At 38.0% G+C, this 24,020-nt stretch overlaps 1 protein-coding gene across 2 annotated transcripts in view; it reads right to left on the bottom strand.

The window, feature by feature from the left end:
- The window catches only part of ADCY8 (adenylate cyclase 8), a 132,243-nt gene that overhangs the window by 70,521 nt on the left and 37,702 nt on the right, over positions 1 to 24,020 (bottom strand). For both annotated transcript variants that reach the window (XM_005439546.4, XM_027805923.2), the window contains exons 3-4: positions 8,851 to 8,981; positions 6,023 to 6,134 (exon numbers count right to left, since the gene is read on the bottom strand). In XM_005439546.4, coding sequence (XP_005439603.3) covers positions 6,023 to 6,134; positions 8,851 to 8,981 — 243 coding nt within the window. The remainder of the gene's footprint in view (positions 1 to 6,022; positions 6,135 to 8,850; positions 8,982 to 24,020) is intronic.

Raw genomic sequence — 24,020 nt, 5'->3', positions numbered from 1 at the left:
TAAGACTTCTCCAGGCTGACAGAAAATACAGATTTGGGGTCTCTCATGCTGCAGAAGGAACTGAGGCGCATTCCTGCATGAGTTTTCAAATATGTCAACACTTCTCTCCCTTGCCATACTGTGGACGAAAACCAGCTGTGGCTGTTGTGTCTGGTGAACAACCATCCTTGCCAGCTAGTGCTAATTAGTAGATTATGCCGTTAGTGTTATTGGGCACAGAAATCCCTGTTAGGAAGATTGAAGGTGTGGTTCTTCCCTGCTAAGGCACGAGCAATTCTGCATGGAAATTCTGACCCTTAGGAATTTCTAGGACTGCAGATACATAAAGGGTGAGGTGGACATTTCTCAAATATATGCTTGTAAAGCCTAAATGTCATTCAAATCTCAATGTAGTCAACAGAGCATGGCGGGGGAGGGGATTAGTTTTGGATTTACGTAACTCTTAGTTCCTAAATCATTGAGAAATTTGGAAACAGAAGTTTTATTTCATCTGTCATTTTCATCTGACTTTTTTTCATAAAATGCCTGTAGACTATCAGTTCTGAAAGTGTTTTGTGCACCAGGGTTTTATTTGATTGTTCAGGTCTTTTGATGATCTACTGGGCTCTTTAACTTCTGAAGTACTATAACTTTAGTAAGAACATTGTTTAATAGTGTTTTTTATTCACTAGTATAAGACAATTAGTTGTTGATGCTGGTGAGGAGGGAAAACAGCCTAGAATTAAGCACTACGAAAAAAGCATTCACCTCCTCCCATTACTATAAATGCATACAATGTCCTTAAAATTAGCTAAATATCGTATATGTACACTCATAATCCCATTAACTCTGCTTCTTAATACAGTACCGCTAACATACATGCATGAAGAAATTCACCTTTTTTTACTGGCATATGTGTTTAAACAGACAGGGTTTTTTAGGGAGTCTCCAGAGTCCTACGGGTTATGTGTTTGAAGATCATTTCACAAAAGAACAAAGCACTGCCAGCTCAGAGGTTAAATGTGGTCATGAATTTATTGAGGAGACAAAAGAGCCTTTAACACCTTCCACTCTTTCCTCTTTGATACCAGCTGGTGCAGGTGTTGTACTGGGGCTATAGGGTGATGCATTCTTGTGGAGCCTGCTAGTTTGGCTGGTTTCCACCCCTGGAAACGCTAGTCACAAGTAAGACTGGTAATACGCCATTGAAGGAATTTTTTGGCAGGTTTTCTGTGCTCTCCCAAGAAAGAATTTAACAAAGGTCATGGGAAAAGACCACCTCTTATAGAAAGATAAAATAAGATATCAGTTCTTTAATAAGCAAAAGCAACCTGTGATTCACATTACATAAATAACTCTCCCACTAACACCAGGCTAGTGAACATAAGGAGAAAAAAGGCCTATATTAAAGTGTGAATTTTTCATTCAGCAACTACGGTTCCTCTGAGTAAGAAGCACTGTTATTCTGGTTTATAGTTTGGGAACTGATGAGACTGTAAAGAGATGAAGTGTCTTACAGGCCAGCCACTTTATTCTTATATGAAATCCATGGATTTTAATCTTTCAGGGGAAGATTTCTGTTTCAGCTTCAATGCTTCATATTACGGATGGGTCCAAACTCATATCTAAGGTTGTCTCTGTGTTTGTCTTTGTATATATGTCTAAACTAAAATGCCGTGCCTTCATGTTATCTTTAGGTCTCAGTGATGTTGGACTACATCTCAGCTGCTGTTTGCGACAAAGCTCACAGATGTCTGCTCTTCTGTTCAGGGTTTTACACTTTCCTCTTTGTCATATCTGAAACTAAATCTACACGCAGTGTGGATACATTTAGAAATATGACAAACAATTTATATCAGAATATTGGCTGACATCTAGCACTGCAAAGGCAGAGGAAAAACAAATGTAAAAAACCCCCTATTATTTCATCAAAGCAGGACTTTTTTTACACTGAAGTATCTCACCAAATATCATCTTATTTCCCTTCTCTCCTCAAAATTTCTGCCTAAGGAAAATATTGATATTAATTAAGTTTCTGTTTAGGCCTTTCAGTAGACAGATATATAAGGAATTTCTTTTCTTCAGTTCTGTTTTATGCTGACTTATTTTTCTTCCTTGATGTCACTTTTCTCCTCAATAACTATAAAACTTTTTTAAATGTCACAAAGTTATTAGAAAGGGGAAATGGCTGTACATAACGTAATATTATATTTCTTTCTTATAAGAAATACTGAACTGAGTTCTAATTTCTATTCAGTGTTCTGTGCTAATGATACATACATTATGGAATTTATATGCATCAACATATGCTGTAATACTTGATGCAATCGACTGAATAATAGAAAAAAATCTGAGCTCTCATTGCTTTTGCATTGCACAAGAAAAAAGAAAGCTGAAGAAAGAAAGAAGAAACTAAGCTAAATTACATTCTTTGGTAAGCTGTGAAATAATGTCTTCTTTAATATTATATGATTTATATAAGATGATAAAGCAGATCAAACAATCCTTTATATGGGATTATAAAATACTACTTTTTTTAGGAGTAAATAAGGATTTATGAGGATTTTCCTTTAAAATCTAAAGAAACTGCCTCAAGCTTTCTGCAACTGGCCTCTGTACGTTAATGACAATTCTTAGCAAAACCCAAGATTTTGAGTAACAGTGTCTATTTTTAAAAGAGTTATGATAACTCTAGTTAAGATGATTAAGAACCAGTTAAGTGACAGATCTGATATCTAGATGTGAATGTGTAATCCTCCTTAGTGGAATATCCTTCTAGGGAGGTCTTGAAAGGATCACTTTCCAAAAGGCCTGTCAAGGATTTACTGGCAAGTATGAAACAATTTCTAATACCATTTGCAGAAGGAATAAAACTGCTAGAATGATCAATTACCATGCAGGCATGGTGTTTGTAAGAAGACAGCAAGATCATAAAAAGCCAAAATTATATGGGTTTTATATGTACAATTATATGTACAATAATGTCATCACTGCATGTTCAGAAACATGATTTTTGGACAGTGATGAAAGAAATAAAATAGGAGGAATGATGAAGATATGCCTCCACCACATAGAGGAGGTTAGTCCAGGAACACTACTTTCAATGCCAGTACCTATGCCTTAAAAGAGATTCTGAAAAAATTTGAGGCAGTCCAAAACACTAGTCCCAAAAATTATTTGAAGGAATAAAACTTACAGAGAAAAAGCCTCGCAATGAGCTTGATCTGTTTCTTTTGCCAAAAGGAAAACTGAAATGTGGCTTGACCAAGCACACAAATGTGTTCCCAGAGAAAATCAATGGCTGCAAAATGGTTCTTTTGTCTATTAAAGATAGGTCATAGCAAAAATCAAGGGATGTAATTCAAATTCAGAAAAAATCAAATAAGAAACAAGCCATAACGAATTACCAGTGAAAGTGTTAAGGTACTGGAACAGACTTCCAAGATACACAAGTATTCCTCCGTCTCCTGGGACCTTCAGATGAACACTGGGAGTTTTTCCAAAAGATGCACCTTTGCCAGGTGTAAAAGCTCTACACAATATCAGTCAGATAGGTTGATAGGTCCATGTACACCACAAGTCCTTAAAATTTGGGAAATGGACCAGTCAGTCTCCACTTGGCAAAGGTTCAGTTCAATACAAGATTTAGGCCCTTATATTTTAGGTAGCTGGCACTTCCACAAGAGTCCAGAAACCTGAGTAAGGAGTCTTGGTTTCCCACAAAGTGCAGAGGGAGAGTTCATCTCCTTGGGTTGGACAGAAACACCCAAAGCCATGTAGAACTTCTGCTCTTCTCTAGGGCACCTCTAATTGTCAGCACATCAGGCAGGTTCCATGACATCCACATCTCAGAAACCACAAACAAGGAACACAATCGAAATACCCTTCTTTTTAATAAATTTTAATTAGTTGTGGTTAGATCACTGTAATCTTTGTATTCAAATCTGTTCAATTTCTGCAGTGATTCCTCCCTGTGTCTTCTACCTTTCAGAGGACTGATCTAGACAGCTGGGCTAGTCTAGTCAGTGATGTATAGAGGAGAAAAGCAAATTCACAAATTAGGAAAGAAAATACATGAAGGAGCCTAGAGTCTTGAACTTAGCAACTGGGACATTGAGAGGTGACTGTTCTGATGAAGTTTTGAAGACAGAGAAGTTATTTCATCCCAAACTCTGCAAATTCCTGGGTAAGAAATTTTTGGCTCTGTTAGACAAACTGGTATATTTATTACTGTTTTAGATAAACTCACCTACATTTTTGAGATATCCAGTCCCATGGAGGTGTATTCAATGTTCTCCATGAAGATTTATGAGTTTAGGATGTGACAGAAAACTTTCTAGAAGGCTTAAGTAAGAGATGTATGAACCACAGGGAAGGGAGAAACCCTGGGCATTTAAAGAAACAAAAATTTCAGTTCCTATAAAATACTAAAACCAAGCAGGGAAGTGCCTTCAGGGTTAAGTGAAAAGTGAGGGAGGATTCTCTGGATTACACTTTTAGATGTAAATGCCTTCATTATTCTCCACTCCTGTACTGGATCTAGTCTTTCTATACAAAATCTTTATTGGTTAAATGTAGTTTCTGGAATGATTAGAAAATACAGTTAATGATCATGAAAGAGGAATCTGTTCTACCAAGGATGCTAGGCAAAATCAAAATGTAAATCAAAGCAATAAGTCATATTGTGTACATATTCTTCCTAAAATGCTTCTGTGACATAGATACATTTAATTTGGTTTAAAATACATTTCTTTGGTTAGGATAGCTATTTTTATCAAGCCATCCAGAAGGAGACATTACTCCTATAAGCTTTCTAAAAGACAGGACTGAAGTAAGTTCTTTCATACTGTTTGGTTTTTAATGTAGACCAGAGCTGATGAGGTTTGTTAGATTGGAAAAAAATATTTTAACAAAAAAAAATTACCCATTTGCAAGTGTCCAGGCAATAGGTTATGACATCACTCTGTACATGAGAAAACACATTGCTATTTGAGATAAAAAGAGCTGACTCAAAAAAGCTTTGAATAATTACAGAAGTCTTGTCTTTCTTGACTCTTATTTGCAAGCTAAGAGATGACACCAAGGGTCTTACTGATGCCAGTGTAATAAATAAACCATAACCCTGGACCAGAAATGTACAAAAATCAGTCAGGGATGTAGATGTGTACGTCAGAGCAAGCCACTCTAGGCTCTCTTTACAGTAAGTAAAGAGCATGGACAATGATATTCAGAATGTAATTCCTGTTTTCCCATAGTAGGTGCCTACATTTGGTTGGATAAGTTACAAGCTAAATGCCATTAAATGTACTTCATTGCCTACACTAGCAGCCTTACTAGACAGCTCAGATGTTGACACATAAAGATAGTCACAGGAAATAAAACTTTGACCAATGAAACAAAAAAAAAAAAAAAAATTGCAAGCCTAGCAAAAATGAGCATGTGTTCTGCTTGTACTTCTGTGCTTTGCTTTTTTTCCAAATCAGTACTAATTAAGTAGAAATTAATTTTCCTAACATAATAGTTATTGTGTTTAATTAATTTCATGGCTGATTTAGACAGAATCCAATCTTAAGACTGTAAAACCTGCTAGTAACTAAAAATTGCAATGACTGTGGTGGCTGGTTGTATGACCTTTAAATGAACAGGTCTCTTAACCTTCTTCAATTCTTAGAAGAAAAGTCAAAATAAAGCTATGGTCTTTAAAAAAAAAAAAAAAAAAAAAGTAATTCCAACAAGGACCAGACTACCAGACCAGAACTACAAAACTTCCTTAGAAACTGCGGTAGGTGACCTGCTTTCATACCATTCTTGGTCTAGCACTAGAGAAAGGTGAAGTTCTGATGACTATCTGAACTTTCACTTGCTGTCAGAACTAATCGCTTTTGGTAAAACTTGTCAGTGTCTTCCATCCTCAATGGCTGCTTAAAAACCCAATGGGGACATTCTTTGAATATTGTTCAAAGTGATCAGAGGGTATTTCCCAACACTCCCAAATACAGAGTTGACTTCAGACCCTTTTGCAAATAAACCATGTTTAACTCACATGTGCTAGTCGATCAAATCTGGCAAAGAGTTCGTTCAGCATTCGGACCAACTCCTGGGCTGACAGAGTTGTGGAGAGGTTAGTGAATCCTTTAACATCTGCAAAAAGAATGCTGAAAAAGAATAGATATTAAGATTGCAGCTGATTTCCATTGATAACTGAATGTCCTAAGTTACCTTCCAGCAATTTACTAGTGAAGGTTCATTTAAAATTCATTTAACTTTATTCTAGACTTTTGGAGATTCTGGAATACTGAGTATAAATACTGAAGGAACTAAAGAAATACTACAAAGTATGAAATGGGTTTTTGCCAAAAATGTGTGTTATGCAATTTTGGATTTTCAAATAATTCAGGAAGATATAAGTAAGCCTTAATAAGCACAGTAGTCCCCATTTATCAATGAGAAGACTGAGTCATAGTGCATCCATAATATAAAGGGCTGTATAAATAGAAAGACTTGGCACCCAGCTGCCTGTTAGTATCTGACAGTATTCTTTGAGGGTGGGTTTATATATAGTTGTTTTTTACAGTGAGTTTGACTTCAGCGATTTCAACTTTTAGTGTGATTTTCAGGCTTTATTAATCTATGTGCCATACAAAACTCAAATCCTAAGACAACAAACAGATTCATAACAGTCTTGATATACACCAGACTCAGGCCAGCTTTATTGCATCTAATTTTAGGGACTTGACGGAAGTACCTGATTTAGAAGTATGGTCCTCTATTTAAGGAGTGAATCTTTATTTGGATGATTTGTTGTTCTTTCCATTGACTTCACAGGGAGCCCAGTGTGATCATACTTAGAATTTAGGTGCATCAAATTAGATCCCTGAAGTTATGGTAGGATCTTAGTCAGCAAACTAGTTGCAGACAGAAGTCTGACCTATATTTCAGCAGCCAGTGAATTTTCTACCCGTGCAGCTTTGGCTGTTCACTATGCCTACAATGAGCACATGTGAATATAGAGAAACATATACACACACACACACACACATGAAGTCTGTGGTGTGCAAGCTATCACCTAGACCAAAACATGTAATAAATAGCTCAGTAATTAGCAGCTGAAGAAAGAAAAACACTGTCTACTTTAAAAAGTAGTAATGTTCAAAAAAATACATACCATGCTGGCACAGACTAGAAATAATCCAAATGAACCTAATTAGCAATTCAAAGTAAACTAATAACTGCTGTTACAATCTGAGCAGCTGAAGATCTTTCGTTTGTGTTGAACAAGATCACAATTTGACCCTGTCAGACAATCAGTAATGTAACCAACAATAAATATAGTTATGATCAGGTGGACAATAAAATATAACTAATGATAATTCAACTCATTTTCATAGGTATGGACTGGTAAGGGTTTGGGTGATGATTAAGTAAGAGGCTCCCAAGCTGGTTAAGATTTTTACCGTTGAGAAAAAACAAAATTAAAAGGTAAAGTACCAAACTGCCCAAAGAGTAATGAATATTAATAATAGCTTAAATTGATAAAAAGACAATTTTCAAACAACTAATTTCTACAGTTTTCATTTTCAAAACAACAAAAAACTCTAACTGGATACTAATTTTGAGGATTCATATAGAATTGGTGCACGTACTGTTCAGTGCTCAACATTTAGGAAAAAATAAGATGAAACCCAGTTTTGAAAAGATTGAGTCCCTGGCAGCATGCATAGGAACCAACCAGTACCTGTACTCTAAAGCACACAGAATCTTAATTTTAAATCTCTTTCAAGCATAGATTATGTTTCAGCTTTTCATCCCTGTCCACAATTCTTTTTCCATTCAAACAGAAGGGCCATCTTATCCCTATTTTTACTTTTCTACAGCAACACTTACTATGAGAGTAAAAAAGGGTAATGGAAGACATTTTAAGTTAGTGTAAGGATCCTTGATCCTTTCCAACAGATTTAATAAAATAATATGTCTGAGCTACTGCAAGGCCACAGAAGAAGCAGATAATCAATTTACTCTTCTACAGAAGTTCAAATTATGTTTATTGAAGTTGTCCAGACAAAGTTATTTTTGGGTTTCATCAAAAGGCAAAGTACATGCTTTCCTAGCAAACCATCTCCCATCATATCCAAGGACGTTTATTTTTCCCTTCCTTCAGTGTTATCCACTCAATCATTTGCCCTCGTTTCAGACAAACTTGTGGAAGATGTTACTGACTTGGCTAAATATTCTGATGGTCAGAAACTACAGTAAAATCAGAGATTCTGTAACATCATGGAGTGGAAGCTGATCATTCTGCTGTAAACGTACAATTAGGACTTAATACCTTGAGTAGCAGCTCATAAGATAACTATCACCTTTCTGCTAACTAATTTCAGGAGAGACAAAATTTAGCTAGGGGAATAGAGAAGGGAAATGGAATTAGGAAAATGTTAATAAGAATGATTGAATGAAAATGGTTACTAAGTAGGGGAGCCATGTGACATGTCTAGATCTTTGAAAGCATCTTACAAGTCTCCATTTCATTTCTCAGCATGTGGCGTCAACCAGAAAGTTGTGGCGGAATATGTGGCCATGTGCAGGCAGAGGTCCCCTTTCTTTTTAACCCTGACCACTCTAATTAACATGAAAAAATACAGAAATGGTCCCGTCCCAGTGTTGAGTTCAAATGGGTCTTGCCACAGCAAAGGCATCCAGCCATCCTGATGACTAAAAGAAGGCACCAAAGTGTTTATCTGCTCGGGGATTAAACAAGGGTACACTGAGCTTCTAATTTGTGAATGAATAAAGCAACAGAAGGGAAACTGTCAAACAAGAGACACTTAGCAGCATCTGAGATCTTAAATATTAAAAAGAGTCTTCTCCACCCACCTGACATTCTCGTAACGATGAATGTAGATCTTGTGAAACTGGTGTTGCAAATGTTCATCTTCTACATTGGTCATATCATTTATCATTTCCAGGACTACAAACCGTGGTAAGACAGAGAGCACCAGCCGTTCCTAAAATAAAGAGGAAACTGAAGTGTCAGTCTGAATTAGTACTTCATAGTAAACTGATTGACCTCTCCCTATTTAAAGAGCTGGATAGCTGGCAATATAAGATGTGACCCTCCCCTCCAAAAATTCTAGCTCAGACCATTTGTGATAATTCACATTACCCTCAGTCCAGAATATGGACCTTCAAGTCTCCCCTTCCTAGACAGTCTTCCCTCTAATATTTTAAGCTTACTTGTTGATTATTTAAAAATCTATCCTACTTATGACTTCCATGACAACTTCTCACTAAACAGGACTTGCGAACACAAGCACTGCATTTTAGGCAGTGGTAGCTTGATTAACAGATACAGGCCAAAGGAGTTTGAAAGTCCTCAGCAGCAAGTAGGAAAATATTTTTATTGTTGCTTATTTATCAGAACTTACAGACTGTGTGTTTAGCATTAATGAACTGTATAATTACAATAAAGCTAGAGAATAAATAAAGCAAAAAAGAGACAGAGGAACCTGACTCAGTGAAAAAGACAGCATTTAGATAAAGCTTAGTTGTATTGCCAGAGATTAAAGACAAGGATGATATAAACTAATACACACTTGAGAAATGTTTTATGGGAAGATTTAGCCATAGACTAGTTTGTATGTTAATAGGGTTACAATATTTATCAGGAACCAAGTTTTAAAGTGACTTGGGAATCTCAGAGTCTTCTCATTGGTCTGTGGTACTGAAGTGCTTACAATATTTTGACAAATGGGACTGGGTTTCAAAGTTCCTTTGAAACTCTCTATGTGACCTCAGAAATAAACATTTATATGTCTCAGTGAAACATGTTTCCAGGATGAGTCATTTGGCTTGTGGCCCGCTTCACCTCTTTTTTGAAGATCCCCCCAGGGCAGGTTATATTCTGAGTTGGTCTGCTGACCCAGAGTTGACTGTTCTTTTCCCCAAAGGCCTTCTACAAGCTTCATGTCCCATGATGGATTCACACTTACTCGCATCATACAGTAAGGGCTGTACAACAGCAGTCACCAAAATAGTTCATGGAATATATAGCCTTCTTCCACACCCAAAGGCATGTGGGAGTGGGGAGAATGGGTTCTTCTGCAGATGACAGCCTGCTCCTAGCCATCTTTCAGGCCTTAAGCGAGCAGATAAGCTTTCAGTCATTCATTGTATGGATGTTCATGGCACAGTGCCTATCAAGAATGAAGAAACTAATTAACTGGGATGTTTGCATAGAGCTTCAAATATCCCAGAATGGACAGTTGGTTGCTGGTGGTGGGGGAGGTGGGAGTCTCTATTGCCAGGGTCCTCATGGCAGTGTCTTCAGCTTGGTCAGCAGAGACTCCTCACATGACTGTTTTACTGAGTTCTTATTACATGGCTGTCCCATGATCCCATGTGACAACCCCAGTCCTACATGATTCATCACTATTGGTATATTTTAACCACATGCTAAGATCTTCTTAAATATCTAATCTACCTACAAAAGACTAGTTCCATAGACTGTTTCTGCAAGGACAGTTCCTATGTCTTATCTATGCATAGTTTAATCACTTCACCAGCAGGAATCACCTAGAAAAGGTCCTGGATGGGATGCTCCACCCAGAATATTAACTAACACATTTAAACATACAAATGGGACTAAACAAAGCAGAAGGTAGATCTGGGAGGTTCTAGATCTGCCCCAAATTCCTGGCTGCTGTTAAGTCCATCAATGTTTAATTGTGAAGGTTCAGTCAATCTCCTGCTTTCAGGGTGGTTTCAAGTTAGTCCATTGTGTCCAGCCAGTCTGTTATCTCATCTGTACAGAGGGCTAGCCAGGAAGCTGCTGGACCACACAGAGAACTGGCTATGTAAGTCTATTATGTGAGCACATACACACAAGTCTCTGGTGCTGGACCACAATTATGAAAATCAACTCTTTAGCTGTACTTGTGATTCAAGTCCCTTAGCACTTTCCACATGCATAGAAGTGTTACACTGTTCTTCTGAGAAGGGCTGACTCTTCTGTTCAATGCAATAGTTCCAGTCCTGTGCTTTGCTACTGGAAGAAGATGCATGAGCTCCCTGAACTGGCATTTGCAGACTGTGCACCCAGGACTTAGGGCTAGCATGTCTTTTGACTGATTGATTTAGGTAAGGGCGAATGCAAATGAATTTAAATAAAGCCATTCAAACTGGTCTTCTCTTCTGGGAAGACTGGAAAACATAGTCAGCATTTCTAATGAGCTTTGTCTGTGTCTCAGGAACACTCAGGAAGAGTAAACATTTGAGACAAGTTGAAGTGACAAGTAATCAGATACATGCACATGTTTATTAACACTGTATATTATTAACGTATATTAGTAGAGTAACAGTCTACAGTAGTGTATTAGTAGTGTGTCTATACAGTACATCAGCGCATATTAGTGTACATATATATGTAGTATTAATGTATAAGACCAGTCCCTGTCATAATATAACTAACCAGATGTAAGTAGGGCCAGGCAAGCCCTTGAAAAATTACTGAATTCTTTCATGAAAGGCCTAGATCATCCTCTGAGAGATCTGAGAATGTCCCTGTTTCAGCAGCTCATCAGTCTGACAGTTTTGGCAAATTTTGCAAGTATCCCACCCAAATCTCCTTCTCTGCAAATTAAGCTTTATCCTTTCGAAGTGGGTATGGATAATAATTGATTGCTGCCTTCTTTGTTATAATCTTCCTGTACTGAAATACTGTTATTGTGTCCTCTTGCCCTCAGTCTTTCTTTTCTAGATTAATCAGATTTATCCAGTTTCGGAATATATCACTCCAAACCACTCTTGAGGAAAAGCTAGCAGGTTTTCACTGAACTGACTCCAAATTATTAATCATCTTTTGCATTACAGGATTGCAAAGAGCAAAATCTTATTGAATCAAAGAAAAGAATGTAAGTTTTGTAAGCTACATATCACCAGATTTCAGGTGACATTTTGGGGAATAGCGCAGGTCTAGGAAAAGATGTGAACTTCCAAATCAGGCACAAATAGAGACACCAATCAAAAAAGTCCTCCCAGGCAATGCCCACTGAGAAAATACAGTGCAGTGCGAATCTCTTCCTGTATTTTCAAAGCAGATTAGTGATACTATTGTGGAGAAGGCATTTATATAGTACCAAGCCATAATGGGGGGTGGAGGTGGTTTCCAGACCAACACTTCCCTTTCATATATAGGAAAGACAGCTATTTCCACAAACCCTTTCTCCATCCCACTCCACCCTACCCATCACACTTTGGCCCTTTGAAAAGAAAGGCCCTTTGAAAGTCTGGGAATTGAAATCAGTGTTGAACCCAGACATGAAGTGGGAGCAAAAATATAATCAAGACTTCCATTTCAGAGAAGAAAATGTCCAAAGGTGTCAAAATCTCTTTACTGAAAATACAAGTACGGGCTAAAATAAGTTATTCAATATAATGTCATACAAATATCTGATGAGAAAAATCATGAGTCCTGGAAATAGCTTTATCAGTTTTAAAATATTCAGAAATTCTAGTAGCTTGCAGCTCTTTAAGGCTGTCTTACTCAAGCTTTTAAACTGTAAGGAAACAAACACTTCATTACCACTATTCACAAGAAATACTTAACCAAGAAGGATGTGTGAAGTAAGACATAAGTTCATTTCCAGAGGAGCTCTGGTTCAGGGCAGAGCACATCTTATAAAATCTAATTACTGATATGAAGCTAAGTTATCACAAACATGGAAAATAGATGTATTTTGTTTATGACCATTTCTAGATAAACATGATCCAAATCTTAACATTAATTTCTGATATGCCAGCCTCGTCTTGCTTTGTGTCCTGTTCTAGCCAGTCAGGAGAAAAATTCATTCTTGTCATGAATTCTTGGCAATGGCCATTTTCTTTGATTCCTATTGCCTTAACTTGGACTGAAGACCTTGACTTATACAGCATTTGCATTTTCCGTGAGCATTTCTTACTTATTCTTTACATTAGGAGCAGCCTTTTCTTCTGCATGTACCTCACCTTTCAGACCTCAGAAGAGTTTCGGTCTCCAAAAGGTCTATTTTGGTCACACTTAGGAGAAATACGGAGATAAATATGAAGCAATTTTAGGTTGATTTAGAAGAATACAGTTAATTCTTATACCAGCTGTAAGGAGAGCACCATCCCTACTGCGTACCACAGACTAAATACAAGTGAAAATGCACTCCGCAGGCAATACAACGTTTCTCAGCATCGAAATTCTAAATCTTACAAAAGGGAAGGTTTTGATTCTAAGCTTTCAGGTTCTTCTATCACCATAATGGTATCTTGGCATTTAGCTCAGCACTACTTAGCTTTCTTTCTGGCTGCAGCTGCATACCCCATGGCTCTTGTAGCACGCTGCAGTGAGACAATATTTAATGATGAAGACTGGGCCACTTTCCACAAGTACCTAAGCACGTAGCACCCAGGAGTCCTGGCTTCAGTTCCTCCCTGTACTATCAGTTTTCTTGTGGAAGATTAAACATGTTATATATACTTTTTGTTTTCTGCCAGAGAAACTGATGTTGAGGGTTTTGTAAGGCAACTTGATATTAGAAGAATATAACATAAACTAATATTCTCCAGACTGTGGGGTATGTCCCTTCTTGAGGGGAAAATTTGTTCAGAGAGAACATGACAAAGCAGAGGGATGATAGGTGTGAAGAAAGAGAAAGGCAAAACAATAATGAAAATGCCAGTTTTGATGCTAGCGAGATCAGATGCTGTGGAAGAAATGTAGCTGTAGATGAAACATCTGAAAAAAATGAAGGAACCCCTCCCCAGCCTTGACAGGAGGCAACATCATTTCTAACTTACAACTTCTGTAGTGATGACCATGAAGAATACCCTCTCTGAGCAGTCTTAGTCATTAGTTAGCAAACAACCTTCAGCTACAAGGGAAACACATTGTAGATAAATACCTTCATTTGTCCAGATGGCAGCCCCAGCTGAGGTGAACTGTACATTTGCTTAAGAAGGCAAAACACGTGCTGCTAATTTAGGTTCTGCCGGAGTGAAGGTGTGTGACCTCCACTCCGAGGTGGCAGCTTTCTCCTGGGCTCCTGCCTACATAACATGCTAACATGGAAGATGAGAGAGCCGAGACTCTACTAATCTTTGATGCCCCTGTTCTACAAACTTTTACTAAATCAAGGGCTGCCTTCATGAAGGAGAGAAAAAAAACTGACACAAGGCAGTGATAGCTGATAGAGAGCAGGCAGTGAGCTATCACACAGTGAGCTCATCCTTTATTCTGGTGAAAAGCAGAGCTCAGACTTTCTGTTTCCCCATACAGGGTGGTACTAATTTTAGCACAACTGCACTGTCTTGACTTTCTTCCACCCTTCCCACCTGGGAATTCTGCTATCCTCCACTCCTCTTCTGGTATCTAGACACTGGATGTCGTGCTTGTGATAGCATGAAGAAAACCAGTTCCTCAGGAGGTCCTTTATACTCCTGCAAACCCAGGTTTTCACAGGAATGCCCAGGCCTAAGGTAGCTCCACTCTCAAGCAAATGTCCTGTGGCATCTTAAGACAGCATGTTTGGGAAAAGCTGCTGATTGATACTCCAGGAACCAGAAATAATTTTGGTGTTTTGTGTCCTTCAGCCTCTTATAACAGAAGGCACTTAGGATAGGTGTTGCCTTATTCCTTTGCTATTAAGATACATTGCTCAATACAACCATATAATAAAACCACCCTTTGAATAAATCGGATCTGTCTTTCAGGGAGCCATCTGATTAAAGTATTCAATGAGTTCCTGTGAAGATATTTCACAATAGCACAAAATCTTTCCACTATAAGAGAAATATATCCTTGTAGGAAGACAAATAGGAATACAATTTCAAAAAGAAAAGAAGATAAAAGAAAGAAGGCAAACAGAAATCCTGGTTATTATTGAACTGTTTATGACATCTGAGATAAAAGAACATAAAAAGAATGGTAAAAAAATCATTTCTTCATACACATATGGCTAAAGTGGAGAATGTACTTTTTTCTCAAAAGGAAAAACTTATATTCCTAGTTCACATTCACTTAAGAAGGTGTCAAGCAATGGCTCTGGAATGTTTATTTAAAATAAAACATAGTTCACTTGGCAAATGTTCACTAAGCCAAGAAAAATGTGTCCACAACATTTGATATCTTAACCTTCATGCTACATATTAAGGTAAGTTAAACATTCTTGGCTGCACATAAGATTTGGCAATGACCCATAAAAAAGAGGTTAATTAGGATGGCTCTGTGGCACTCCTCCTCTATTAACACTGTAGCATGGAAAGAGCTCTTGTTAGGATCACAACTGAAAGTGCATACACAGCTCATTCATGTATGTCATGCTATGGAGGAACACCACAAGAAAAATAACATACAAGTGTGCATGTGTGTGAGTGTGTGTGTGCCTATAAATATTTTTATGAGGCGTTCCAGCCACCAGTCAATTCCCTGGTACTGACACATTCAAAGGACATAAAACTCTTCCCTCCACAGGCATCAGCTGTCCTTTGCTGTTCCAAGCTGCTCTTACACCACATCAGACTGACAAGGTGGTGGGGTTGCTGAACCAGGCCCCTTCCACAAAGTGAGCACTGAAAGGTGGGCTCTAATGTGGATCACGACCACCCTTTCTTTTCCTACAGTTGATGCTAATGTTCTGTGGACCAAGATATGTCCCTCTTCACAGGCCTTTCACATCACTTTGCTTCAATCCAGCAGTTACAAAAGATTTTCAGTTATCCAGGAATGAGTGTCAGATCACCATCCCCCTTATATAAAAATCCTTGCATATAACTCCCCTTTAAAGTAGTTAAATATTATTATTCCCATTTCACAGATTTAGATGCTGTGGCACAAGAACAGCGCAAATCTGTGCAAAAGAGCAATAGCAAATCACAGAAAAGAAAATTACAATTTTTTTATAGTCTTCCATACCTTACTATTTGCATGAATAAAGAGTCCTCACATTTCTAGTCAGTCTTTCCTGGAAGGCATTTTCAGAGAGCGAGGGAAAGACATGAGAAAAAAATATCTTCTTGTTTTCAGAGAAAGGTCTAATAAAGAAGTGTCATGTACTTAAGGGTGAGGGAAATTACATTATCCAGCTTTGTTGAAAGCTTGCTAGTTGAGCAATTGGTTAAGTGCAGACAATTCAAAGGTGAGCAGCAGTAGTGGTAAGTGGTTTGAAAAGGAACAGAGATATATTTGTTCAAAAGAAAAGACCTAGAAGAAAGGCACAGCAACAAAGGGATGTTAAAAAAAGAGATGGTGATCAGTGATCTATTCCCCTATTAACCATTCATGACATGAATCAGCCCTAGTCTTTAAGGGGGAGTAGTCAGAGTTTAGAGTAAATAAATGAAAAGAGAACCTATAACCCAAAGAATAGCCAAGCAAAAGAAAACATTAGTAGAAATCACTAAATGTAATGACATGGTGGTAGAATTCAGGTCTGGAATCAGACACCTGAATGTTGGTGACTACAGTATAAGTATGCCCAAGCTTCCATTTTATCCAGCAAATCGGAAGATATACTCAACAGATCAGATGTAAATGACTACTTTGGTGTCACTACAGATCTCTCCAGGCTCCGTTGTCTGTATTGACTAGGTCTCAGCTGACTGTAATGGGAGCTCAGAGGTGTAAAGAGCATGTAGTCACCTATTTTAGGAGGTGTCTAAATATGGACCTGACTCCTACCCAATCTACTCCTTCAAGAAAATTTAAGAACAATGAAATAAATCCTGAAGTGATAAAGCAAATTAACTTAATGGGTAATCTATGTCTGTTTAAAGTTCCAAGACTGTAACGTTGATACTCTCTATAATGCCCACTTCTTGATTTATGCATCTGCAATAGTCATTCTTTGTTGAAAAACTTTTCTGTGCTCTGCACGCACTGATCCCTTGTGTCCCTCATACTGAAATCAGGGGGTATCAACAGTGCTTATAACTGTACAATTGTAGCTAGGCACATTCATGGAAGAGTGGGACATGTCCCTGATGAGTAAATAAAAATCTTTGGAGAAGTTTTTTAGAAGAGTCAATTAACCAGTGCACAAGGTCTCAGTCTTGTGAATAAAAATTGAACTGGAGACCTTTCCACTGGGGCTGATCAAAGAGAACAAAATACCAACAAGCAGAAAACATCAACAAGCAACCTGAGACCTGCAGGAGGTTGCCAAGAAGAAGGTCAAACTCCCTAAGGTTTCCTTGCAGGTCATGTGAGGGCATCATCCCTGAAGGGTCTGCTGTCTGCATAAACTCCCTGCACCAACTCCCCTTACATGGCACAGGGCAAATGGTGAAATGCTGCCCTATACTACCCTGCAATTTTCCTTGGTTTCTCAACGTCTTTATTGGAGTGGGCTTTGCCAAGGGATGAAAAGCCCCTCTTGACCAAACAGTTCAATTTAGGTTTTGTTCTTCCTCGTCTACACATATTTTCGGATATACCTTGAGGGAGGAAGTCTTTGGATCACGGAATAAGTTGCTTATGGCTGTTCCCAAGACACTTCTGTAAAACTGTAGTGGACATACTGCAGAAATGTGTAATCAACAGAGACTCTAGAGAAACTGTGCCACACTTTTCATCTTGATTTTTAAGAATCATTTTGCCAGAATCATCAAGCTTGGCTTTAACAACATTTACGATTAATATCATAGAGACTTTACTGTCTTAAGCATTGAACTTAATTGCATGAGAAAAGGGCTGTTAAAAGCAGTGGGTTTAGCCTTTCTGGAGTACATGAGCCTTTGTTATGCTTAAGGGAAGTAGATAAAGATGGCATTGTTTTCTATGGAAAAAATGACAATGTTCAGAATAGATGTAATTATTGTAGATGCCACTCTAGAAAATGAGAAATAGCACCCCTCATTATGATGAAGATCTCTAAGGAGAAATGCCTTCATTCTTACTTCAGTTCACAATGGACAGTCTATTTGCAGCTGTTCTTTCTTATGCATTATCGAGACTATGGCAAGTAATTTAAAAATATAGAAGGAACTGAAATGTCTAATATGTTCAAACTTGAGGCATTATGAGGTTGCCTTTTAGCTTTTACTACTTACTGCTGCAAAATATAATATGAGCTATATCAACTTTTTTTAATTTGAATTCAAGCAGTTACCATTCCTACTTATCCCATCCTTGGGTCCATATTCCATTTAGGCATCTGGTGTTCTCAAAGAGAAACAAGGCCAGATTACACACGAGGTTTTGGAGCCTCCCTTTGTTTAGCTATTGGCTATAAAACATAGCTAGAGTCTCATCCAAAATTATAGATAAACCAGTGTTTAGGAGAGTCATGACATTATAATGGTGTCTAATTAGTTGTTGACTAAGAAGTGTTATAAAGTTTGTGGCAATGTAAAAAGGAAAAAAAACTTTTTCCACACACATCTTGCAGGAAGGACATTTTATCCGATTGTTTTCTAAATACTATTGTCCAAAACAACATGAAACCATATATGTAGCACATGCATCTGTGCACATGTAGGACTGCAAGATACTGATGTTCCTTTACTGTGGTCGGAAAATAAAGTGTTTGAAGACTTAAGTACCTGAAGCCGCATTACAAAATCTTGGCACAGCTTGATGATTAACAGTCTATTGCCAGGTATCAAAGGAGATGCCTTTCTCACAAGCCAGTTGGCTATCACAATCTTAATGCCTTCTTGCCCTGTGCTCCCTGAGCTGTAGAAGGCTTATTCCAGGGCTGCCAGTTTGCATTTTCATGCTTTCCCAGTATCATGTTGGCTTCATAAACACTTAGCTCATCCTGTAGCATGCTGGGAAGTGGTGGAACCACCCTGCCTGTTTTGGCATGGCACCTGTTAACTGCTGCTGCGTTTATCTTTTAGGTGAAAAATTGTATTCTTCCATAAAATACTTACAAAGTTATTAATAAAATTATTTTTTTTAAGTAACATGATTAATCATGAAACCAAGTGCAGCTGATGCTCACACTGTATGGCATGGGTGCAATGAATCAGCTCACATGAGCACCAGTAACTTGTATGGGAGTGGGTGGGAACGTGTGTCTGGGCATAAGAGCTGCAGGGAACAAGTCTGTTCCTTGACTGCACTGGCCCGCTGCTAAATCTGCCAGGCTACATCAGGAAACAAACTCTTGATGCTGCTTTGTCATTTGAGCTATCTTTTAGCTTAGGTCATAGGAACTACACATCCCAAATTCAGTGCCTTTGTCTATACTGAGTACAAGCAATGGTTAATAATTCCAGATCCTCTGGAGTCTAACAGGATTTTTTATCTCCTGAATGAAAAGCACATTAAAATTACGTTCCATTGTGAAACCCAACCATGTAGCAAAGACATGCAGTGAAAGCAGAAGTTACAAAAAAAATTTTATTACCTTCCCATTTTAGAATCAAATAATCAGAAAATCATTTAGGTTGGAAACGACCTTTGAGATCACCAAGTCCAACTGTTAACCCAGGACTGCCAAGGCCATCAATAATTCATGCCCCTAAGTACCATATCTATGTGTTTTTTAAACACCTCCAGGGATGGTGATTCCACCACCTCCCTGGGCAGCCTGTTCTAATGCTTGATGACCATTGCTGTGAAGAAATTTCTCCTAATATCCAATCTAAACCTCCCCTGGCATAACTTTTTATCTGGGAGAAGAGACCAACCCCCACCTGCTTACAGCCTCCTGTCAGGTAGTTGCAGAGAGTGGTAAGGTCCCCCCATCTTGTTGACATGAACATTTAAGCTTGCAAGTGATACTGTCCAGCCCCACAGTAATCCATTATATGTGTCTAATACATGGAAAAGCAAATTCTGTAGTTTTGAAATTTTGTTTCTTCCAAATCTCATGATGATTTTTTTTAATTTATTCTTTATTAAACAATTGTAGAGAAGAAAAATATCCGTTTATATGGAAATATGACACGTATCTCAACAAAAAGCTTTGTAATGTCTTCTAGTACATTGGCTTCCATAAATGTCAGTCAGTTTGGACAGGAAGGACAGATATACCTATTGGAGACTGATTCCATAATGACATAATTTTAAGCTACTCCTTATTTTGCCAGAATAGAAAAATGAGCACAAAGCAGCTCCAACAATTCAATTTTGTTCTAAAATATCAGAACGACCATATCTGTCTGTAATGTCTGTGATGCTATGCCCTGGTACACATTCACTTCTTTAGGACTGCTTTGACTCATCTGCGGTTGGATCTTCAGGTAACTGCTCCACACTGTTTCTGCTTTCTGCTCATTTAGATGTTTCTTTTTCCATTTTGTTAATTTTTTTCTGCTTCAGAAATTACCAGGCAACTTCAGCAAAATACACATTTCTCAGCAGTACTGGTTATTGCAGTTAATCACATGGAAAATTTCAAAAGCAAGCTCACGTGCCATTTGTTTTTTAGCTTTATATAACTAAATCACTGCAGATCAACAAGATGGAAAAGAGCTAGGAAGTCGTCTGTCTTGGTCAAAACAAGGAATACACCTTGTCAGAGACTGACAAGACTGCAGTACTAAACAGCACAAGATGGATAAAACTTCCCCTGGGAAGTTTCTATAAGTGGGAGTAATGATCACTTTCTGATAATTAATTCCCTTTTAATAGGCTGGTAGGTAGGTACTTAAAGACCTTAAGCCTAGTCATAAATATTAATCCAAATTTTATATCTTAATTTAAATTATCTCAGCAATGGCATCAGTGACTTGACAATGGCCAGCTTAGAATTTGTACTGCCATCATGATCAGATGGTTTAAAACCATTATCTGGACCACAGAGTCTCTCTATTACTTGTGAAGCTTGTAAGGACATTTTTAGAGTCCTCCTACAGGCAGTTCAGAGTACTAAGGAAAGTTAGTATAAACTTTCCTTAGTACCCTAAAAGTTCTGATCCTCAACAAGAAAGAAAAATCAGCTTCAAATGAATAAGTACATTCAGAGCTCAGGAAAGGTACTAGCGTGACGAATTGAGAACCTGGAGTTCTTTATTTAAACAGAGATGACTGTACTGCAGACCAGCTGGCAGAAGTGTCTCATCACTGTAGGGGGCTGAAACTGTTTCGTTCCCCTTAGTCATTTCACCTTTGTCTGCCTCCCTCAGTCAGCAAGCGTTGCTAGTCAGTGGCAGCTGTGATAATGCCTCTTTTTCTTTTCTTTTCTTTTTTTTTTTTTTTTTTTTTTTTTTTTATTCTTTATTAGACACCTTTCTCTTTAGCAAGGAGCTGAGAACACAGGAGGCACAGGCCACCAAAACCTGATCGATGAGCTATCAGTCCCATTCACTATCAACCAGCACAGAATCTGAACAGCCTGGTTTAGAGATCAAAAAACCCACAACACAGATTTTCTGAAAGTAGTTTGATCACTAATGAATTCAAAAGCCATCTACTAGAGAGGGGAAGAAGAGGTTTCCTTCTCACCAATTTCTTCCAAGGAGAGCTCCCATGCCTGAAGTCCTGACACTCTTTGGGATTGCTTTTCCCCTGTATAAATTGCAGTTCAGGGCCTGATTCCCATCTCTGTAGCACTGGCTGTAAATCTCATTATTCTATTCAAGTCCATGTGACTACTCCAGATTTGCAAGGAATGGGAGAGAAAGCGGAGGATTACTTTTATCTTGGTTTTACCTTAGATTTCTACTTGAAAACAAACTGTGGGGGTTATGCTGCAATGATAAGAAACAAACATCCACAAACCTGAAGGAATAACATCTAAAATCTGACAACTAAAATGTTGTGTTTTCTACTGCAAGTGGGTTAAGCAGATGGGGTGTTTTGAGACAAGAAGATACAGAAAATTCCTGTGCTGGTCCTGTGATGTGCTTCCTGGTACTTACAAAATCATAAGTGCACGTAAATATTGCTTCCTCCCCACCCCACGTAAGGAGGAAAAGTCTGTTAATGGACTTAGGAGACCTGCTACTTTCTACTACTAAAACCTACTACTAGAGAGGCCACCTACTGAATCACAATTCGGGTATGGATCACGAAGAGCAATGTAAAGCTTGCATGTTCCCTCACTTCTTTGATTAAGCAGTATGTTATACTTTGTGTTTGGTCCTCTAAGTACCGAAGGAGCAACGCTGTGAACAAATTTCCATTGGGATCACTGTTCTTTAAAGAAAGGTACCAAGATGAAATAAAGTCTGGATAACTCTGAAACCTTTCTGAGCATCTCACATTTCACAGGTTGTTTCCTATTAAAAAAGGAAAAAAAAAAAAAAGGAAAAAAAAAGCTGACTAAAATGCGATATCTAACCAGAGGTTCACACAGAATTTTTAATTGTGAAGTTATTGTTTGCCCTTTAAAAATAAAGCCTCAATTATTGTGATCATAATTTTTAATGTATGAAGCATTTAAAACTACTTTTAAAATGAAAAAAGAAAGTCATGTGAACTCTAAAATTCAGATTATTCTTTTTTTAAACCAAATCTGCACTTTATCCTCATACCAATTTAGAGAGATTTTCATATTCCTAGCACCAATATATATATCTATAAAAAAATTACTTTATAGTATTTAACCCTCTTAAAGTGTCCTTTCCAATCCCAGTACAATCTGCTCTTACTTTAGAGGTTGCAAAGTACTGAATAGTTGATTAAAATCTAGATCTGTAAAATTTTGATGAAATCTACACAACATTTAAGCTTTTTTTATTATTTATTATTTAAAAAAAAGAGTTAATCGATCTGCAGAGAGCTTAAAGTTGTGGAAAATAGAGATTGTTACAGAGGCAAGTGTGAAAAAAATCCTCTGGAAGTAGAGGTAGACAGGAAACAAATGGTCAAAAATAGTTTTCTAATGGAAAAAGAGATTAAGAGAGGATTACAGTTTTCCCACAGATAACAGACAGGAGAAAATAAATATGCCAACAATAGAGTGAAGACTAAGGGGTGTCTTATTCTAGAGCCCTGAGACCCCCACTGGAAAAAAAGAATGTGTGTTCATACCCAGAAAACAAAACAATTCTCTTCTCACCTGCACAAATGGTTCTTTAGGGTGGTTGAGCTCAAATTCTCTGTGGAAATTGAATGAAATAATATCCAAATTGTTTTAACTTTCAAAATGAGCTTCAATTGAATTGAATCTCCTATGGGTGATTCTCCTATGGAGTGGAGTGGAGGAGTGGAATCTCCTATGAGAAAGAGGTTAGCTGAAAAGTAGGTGTCCAGTAAGCGAGCGCGAGGACTTGCAGGGAGGAATTGTCTGCTAGGATGTTCTTAGACAGGACTCTTCTCATCAGACCATTTAATGAAGAAAACCAAACCAAACTTGTAATTATGCCTGGAGATACCTGCCTTCGTATCACCTTGATGGGAAGCATCCCCAGAAGCCCAGTAGACTGGGTACGATGCCAGCCTGGACCTTCTCGCCTGAGTACTCTTTGCAAGACTAGAGGCAGGCAGTGGCTGTTCCCCACCAACTCTTAATTGCTCCTTCTTCTACCTTTCACCTCTTTTTCCTTTGCCGGTGTGCTAGACACCCAAGAAAATATTCTTAAGACTTAGGGAAGACACAGAGAAGGAGTTTTGTTTCCATGTAAGAGAACCTTCCCTTGGTGGAATTTGAAACGATGCCTGCAGAGAAAGGGGTCTGCCTGCTAAAGGGTTAATGCATTGTAGCTTTAGTACCTTTTAGCACTAGGTAACCCCAATGAAATTGCACAAATGTAGTGCTAAAGTAGAAGAATCTCTATTTGACTTCTCAGAGCTTAAAACCCAGAGGTTTCCTTTCTGAGTTGAGTGTAGTCCCTCCCAAGGGCTTAGCGCAGCAGTGGCAGTGCAGCTTTGCTGGTGAGCTCTGTGCATCAGGTAGGGAGTTTTCTTTTCATGAGCAATGCAGCACCCGCTACAGTGAGAACAAGTACAAACACCTTGCCAGGGGATGAATATAAGCATCACACAGACCTGGACTGATTTCACTTATCAACTCAAACAACTACAGAGAAGACTTCTTTCACAAGATACCATCAGATGCTCTAAATCTACCAGAAATAACGTAAATAAAATGTTTCAGAGAGAAATAAAATGTTTCAGAGAGACTTTATCT

This window comes from Falco cherrug, chromosome 3 (assembly GCF_023634085.1).
Source record: "Falco cherrug isolate bFalChe1 chromosome 3, bFalChe1.pri, whole genome shotgun sequence".
NCBI lineage: Eukaryota > Metazoa > Chordata > Aves > Falconiformes > Falconidae > Falco > Falco cherrug.
Note: the sequence above shows the minus strand (reverse complement) of the source record. Positions and strands in the feature narration are given on the sequence as shown.